The following is a 6,043-nucleotide window of genomic DNA, read 5'->3' as shown; positions in this document are numbered from 1 at the left end:
TCACCTGTCAATGCTATTCCATTGCTTGTTGATGCAACCTTTGATACCAATGACTTCTCATTCTTAAGAGGAAGAGCACACACTAATAAGAGACAATTGTCACTACAACATTCATGGCTAGCTGCACAAATAGCACCGATGGCTTTACATGTAGTGGCCACTTTTCCTTTTACTTCTGCTTCAATGCCACAAACATGCATGAGGATCATTAGCACTATACTCAGATGGCTAGCATTGTACAATCATGATTATCACTACTCACACAAAACAACAGTGATGATGAAAGTTTTTTAGACATCAAATTTCACTTGTTAGTGCTAGTTCATTGCTTGTTGATGAAACCTTTGATGCCAATGACTCCTCACACTTAAGTGGAAGAGCACACACTAATAAGAGACAGTTTTCAGTGCAACATTCATGGCTAGATGCACATATAGCACCGATGGCTTTGCATGTAGCAATAGATTCTGCTTCAAATGCCACTGTCACATATGCATGGGGATGATTAGCACTACACAAAGGTCATCAATATCATAGCTAACTTAAACGCCATAGAAGAGGGATGTCTTTAAAGGATCAAATTTTAACTATGAGTGCTAGTCCATTTCTTGCTGAGGCAACGTTTGATGCCAATGATTGCTCGTGTTTAAGAGGAAGAGCACACACTAATAAGAGGCAATTTTCACGACAACATTCATCGGTAGCCGCACAAATAGCACCGATGAAAGAAAGCCGATTAAGGAGCTAAAGAACAGAGCGGAGTACCGATGGCCATGAGAAGTTCACCTTTCAAATTGGACGGCTAAAGATACATGAGGATCATTAACACTCTAAAGAACAGAGCTAAATAGAGAACAGGAAGCCGATGAGGATCACTAACACTCTATGCAGATGACTACAACCGTAACCAAAAGTTGACGGAGCGAAGATACATGAGCATCCTTTGACACTCTACACAGATGACTATCGCTGTCAGCAAAGTTGACGGAATCCCTATGGCGCTAAGAATTTCACCTTTCAAAGGAAGTGCCGGGAGGAGGTGATCGCTGCTGGATTCCGTTAATATGGGGGCTGCCATTGCTGCATGCCAATCCACAAAGTTGAATATCAGCCGCAATAGATTTACAAGGAAAGCTTTCATTCGTAATACGCAAAAGAAGCGACTCGGTTGGATGAGCAGGGCTTTTCCGACCAGCAGTTGAGGCGCCATGCATGAAGGGTAACCCTCCGCGAGAGGCAGAAGCGGACGGGAGAGGCAAGCACATGCACAGCAGCAGCGCCCAAGCGAGGAAGGCGACGACGTCGAGGGTGGAAGCGCTGGTCTTCATGGTGCTGCAGGAGACAACGAAGAAGATTTTGAGATCCTGAAATGCCATAGCCAGGCATCGGCTTAAATAGACAGATATGCTGACGAGCAACCCGTTGATCGATCACGTTGATCAACAAGAGCAACCCGTTTCCTTTCCTCTGAGCAACCCGTGATCCTCTCCTCTGAGCAAAGGTGACAGACAGGGGTGATACGTTCTCGAGTCGGTCCTGGATGCGTTTTGCCTCGATTCTAGCTAGGTCCTATCGCGGATGCCTTTTGCCTTGTGTTGCCCGCGCAAAATGCACCCAAATACGGGTTGCTTGAGTTGGCGGTCTCCCTGGCGCTCATAGAGACCTCCCACTGCCCATTGTCATCATGAGTACTGCTTTCTAGGAATTGTCAAGGGGGCGCACTGTTAATCAACCTGGAAAGTGATGCGAGAGGAAACCGTGATCCTCGTCTCTCGCATTTCCTCTCCACCCAAAACCAGTCTAATTTTTACGCAGCGCCATGGTTTAAGCTTAGAGGCCTTTTCTTCTAGTCTTTTATCTCCTGAACATAACTACCCTTTTCACGAACATTTCTCTCGTGAACAAATGAGACCGATGGTCATACAGTGAGAGGCTAGTCTCTGGTTTGAAAATGAGGAAAGTGACACTACAGCTTAATGCGCGGCCGAAGAGCAAAAACTGGTGCTTATAAATGTGTACATATAGAAATAAATTAGTAAATCAAACAAAAAAATGTATATAAAGAAGAATGAAGTTAGAAACTTTGAATTGATAAGAAGTTGGTGTGTATTATAGATCCAAAACAAATAAACCACGTATTGGTCCCAAAGATATATTGTTTACTCATTGACATGGATTATCGACTCCACATTGAGAGTGATCCTCAATCCTTCATAAAGTAACAATATTCCCAGCTTAACATTCCATACCAACATTAATTGTTGTTTGTATTGTTAATTGAAATGTAGACAAAGTACTTGATATGCCATAGTGGCCGGTGTGATCAAATCACATTTGTCCTTGGAATGAAAACTCTTCTACACACATGGGTGCCGATCATTACTTCAAGTTCTCTTCTATTAAAATTGTTGCATATCAATTTGGAGCCCTTGATAAATTTTCTATAGCATATACTTATGAGGTGGAAATGAATCTCTGAATTTTATGGTGCAAATGAACTCACGTGGAAACTTTTCATCTAGTGTTGGCACCTTTTTTTGAACGATACTTTGAAGAGGATTTTTATAACTTTCTTCAAGTCCATTAGTCTTCATGGTTCACCCACTATTACATGTTAAGCATTAGTATTTGTGATCCTTTAAAGTGCATATCCTTCAGAAAAAATCCAAAATAGCCAAAATGACTTTCCAATGGTGGCATTTGGTATACACTAAAATCTGATCAACATTATCTAAGATATGTCTGAAATTGCTATGAATGGTGTATCAACTAATGCATTAGATTCCTAGGCTGAAAAGGATGTGGCAGCTAGGAGAAGGGGCTTTTGCTCATGATCGCTCGCTCAAGTGGTGCAAAACCCTCTCTATGCTTTTTGAATTTGTTGCTGACTAATCGCATAAGAGTTCGCATGATGCAAGATCGAAGGAGTCTCTAGCCTCAGGTGCATTGGATGAGATCTGAGGTGATGTCTAATGTCCACCTCACTCTCTATTTCATGCTATATGATGACCTAGATCGATGAGGTGAGAACTAGTACTTGCCCAACACTTCCTACTTTAAATGCAAGAATAAGGCCCCTATTTCCTCTAGCCAATGTTCCTTCCCTTCTCATCTCCATGCCAGCAAAGCTGTGCAAGAGAAATCATCCCTCACATGCAAGAACTACGCCATGAAAAACCTATCTTCACAGCAAGGTCACCCCAATTATGAAAGAATCCTCAAGACAAGCTAGTATTTCTTCAAGGAACCAAATGGCAAGAAAGGACCACCATCTATGCTGAGTTCTTGCCATAGACTAGAACCTTGTTAGGAATTTTCAATGTAGGGGAATATTCTCCTAGAAAAGAATAGTATATGTTAGACTAGGTGGCGCAATATATGGAAACAAGGTGAATGGTAATAAATAATTCATAATTCCTACTCGAGATCTAAAACAATAAAAATAGTGAAAAAGAAGAGGAAGTGGATGTGCAACATGGAAAAGAGGGCAGAGATTGCAAGAGCTAATGAATTGAATCTATAAGAGAGAGTGAGAGGGAGGGAGGGAGAGAGTTTGTTTGAGGGGGGGTTCCTACCACTTTTGAAAGTGTTACCAAAGGCCTAAGGCCACTGGTGAATGTTGAGAGGAAGAGAAAGAGGAGAGAGATGGACACAAGAGTTGTACTTAGAGGAGGAGAAAGAGGAGAGAGACTGACACAAGAGTTGCTCCTAAGAAAGTGATTCTATTCATAGATCATAGGCATATATATAGTTGAGGACTAGGCTGGGTTAGGGCAAGCTATATATAGCTCTAACACCGCCACTCAAACTAGGCTCTCTAAGTACGGATGAAAAAAACCCTTCGGAAGTACAAGGGAAAAACCCAAGCCACTATATATATCTATGTGAAAATGTATATACAAAGGATGGCCATATGCCAATTTGAATGATACAGTGCAAATTGCATGTGGATAGTACAAGGGCATAAGACAAGCACTTGTCTATAGTATAGTGCAACTTAGTATAGGCATTTGTTTGGTGCATGATACAGTGCAAAGTATGTGTGAAAAATAGAAAAATCTTCCTGGAAATCTCAACTTGTTTGACATAGTGATGATGCATAATCAAGGCTTGAGATCTTCAAGTTCAATGTTTGAGCTCTTCATCTGAATAGTAGAGCTTGTTGTCTCTAAGTTCATTCTGGTAAAACCTCCTCAAACCTTTATAATCATGCCTTCATGTTTTGCACAATTCATCCACATAAAATGACCAATTTCATGAAGTGTATATGAACACAACAAATATTCAAGTGTCCGTTTCTATTGTACCAAGGATGAATGTATGAGAAAATTGCTTCGGTCACTCCAAAGATGAGTATGGAGGGGTGATTTGAGATGTCCACAAAGCTAGGGTTGAAATGTCTCTTGGGTAGTGTAAGAAAGCCGTAGCAACACAATAGGAAGGCCCATAAAGTTTCTACAAGTTGAGAACCAATAATTCAAAAACACAACGAGCATTCCGCCATCTAGAAGTATTGAACAATTGAGCATCCCAAAAGCACCAAACAATTGGGTAGCTGAAAGTAGCGAACAACCGGAAATACAAACAATTGGGCATCCCAGAAGTACCAAACAATTGGGTAGCCGGAAGTACCGAACAACTAAAGATACAACGAGCATAAGCCAGGCACATATGACAAGAGGCAAGCTTGTGTGGATTAGACATAGGTTACATAATCATAGTGAGAATGAAATAACGACCTCTTCGCATCCGAAAGTACCGAACAACTGGGAAGACGAGCATCTGAGATTACAAAGAACATCCAAAACTAACTAAGAAAATGGGCATCCGAGAATAGTGATCATGTCCAAACAAGTACTCAATAGTAATGAATATGTGCCATGTCCAAACGAGTACTTAATAAATAATCCATATGTGCCATGTCCAAACAAGTACTGAAGAAGTAATCCATATCTGTTCATTCGAAAGACGTTGAACCTTGCCACGTGCAAATGGGTACACAATATGACCATGTCCAAATGAGTATTCAATAAGTAATCCATATGTGTCCATTGTGAAAGCTAGATAAATATGTGTCACATCCAAAAGAGGACTTAGTAATAATCCATGTACCATGTCCAGATGAGTAAATATGTGTCACATCCAAACGGGGAGTCAGTATAATAATCCATGTACCACGTTCAGACGAGTACTCAAGTAGTTAGCCATATGCCACGTCCAAATGAGTACTCAAGCAATCAACCATATGTGTTCATAAATATTGTCACCTAAAAGATGTTGAACTTTGTCACGTTAAAACGAGTATGCGATAAGTAATCCATAGATGCCACGGAAAAATGAGTACTCAATAAGTCAGCCATAGATGTTCATCGTGAAAGACATATAAGTATACCTCACCACATAAAGGGCGAAATAAAAGTATGCCTTGCTTGAACCAATAAGTAAATACATACCATAAGTCATCAATAAGTTAATGAACAAAGAAGGAACAAATCGTTGGTCTAGCAAGACCTTGCATGCACTCGTAAATATAGATGAGTATGAAAAACGAAGTGGATTGTATCTAGGCATCTATGCAAACCTGCATGTACTCGGAGAAACAACTGAGTGTGATGAAAGAGAACATATGAGCTCACCTTGGAAGTAAACGAGTGCCTTGAAAACAACAACAAAACATGTGAGAAGTACCTTCGCATATGTGAAGTAGCGTACCCAAGAAGTAATGATAGCAAAGCTAAATAGAAAAGAAACATTGAAAGAAAACATGTTAGAATATTAACTACGTAAAACATTCGACAAGTCCTTTTCTTTCATAGGATGGACCAACTTATGAAAGTGAAGCTTGAATATGAGCAAGTCAAGCAATATGTTAGCATATAAGAGAGAAAGAAACATTAGATTGACATTTTCTTTTGCATATCAAGTACACCTAGATGATATTTAGCATACTCCAGATCAAATACAATGGATGGCCTATAGGCATGCTTGATTAACAAAGATGAAAGAGAACCTGCTTTCAAAATCATAACATAATCGAAAGTAA

The 6,043-nt window shown here is 40.2% G+C and overlaps 1 protein-coding gene across 1 annotated transcript; it reads right to left on the bottom strand.

Annotated features, from left to right (window-relative positions):
• Positions 1–297: 297 nt before the first annotated feature.
• LOC147885577 (uncharacterized) lies at positions 298–1,376 on the bottom strand. The gene is made up of 3 exons (XM_087396149.1): positions 1,193–1,376; positions 1,015–1,080; positions 298–482 (listed from the first exon to the last, which is right to left on the bottom strand). The coding sequence occupies exons 1-3, from the start codon at positions 1,374–1,376 to the stop codon at positions 298–300; spliced, it is 435 nt and encodes a 144-aa protein (XP_087252275.1).
• Positions 1,377–6,043: the final 4,667 nt, after the last annotated feature.

The sequence above is a fragment of the Dipteris shenzhenensis genome, chromosome 25, assembly GCF_047967505.1.
Source record: "Dipteris shenzhenensis isolate YYH24624 ecotype China chromosome 25, Dip_SZ_1.0, whole genome shotgun sequence".
In the NCBI taxonomy this organism is placed as follows: Eukaryota; Viridiplantae; Streptophyta; class Polypodiopsida; order Gleicheniales; family Dipteridaceae; genus Dipteris; species Dipteris shenzhenensis.
This window is presented reverse-complemented; position numbering and strand designations above follow the sequence as displayed.

Coding starts and splice junctions, on each gene's coding strand:
- LOC147885577 (XM_087396149.1), bottom strand. CDS start 1,376: ATGGCATTTCAGGATCTCAAAATCTTCTTCGTTGTCTCCTGCAGCACC. Junction 1,081..1,192: donor GCATGGCGCCTCAACTGCTG/GTCGGAAAAGCC, acceptor ATTGGCATGCAG/CAATGGCAGCCCCCATATTA. Junction 483..1,014: donor CCCGGCACTTCCTTTGAAAG/GTGAAATTCTTA, acceptor CATATGTGACAG/TGGCATTTGAAGCAGAATCT.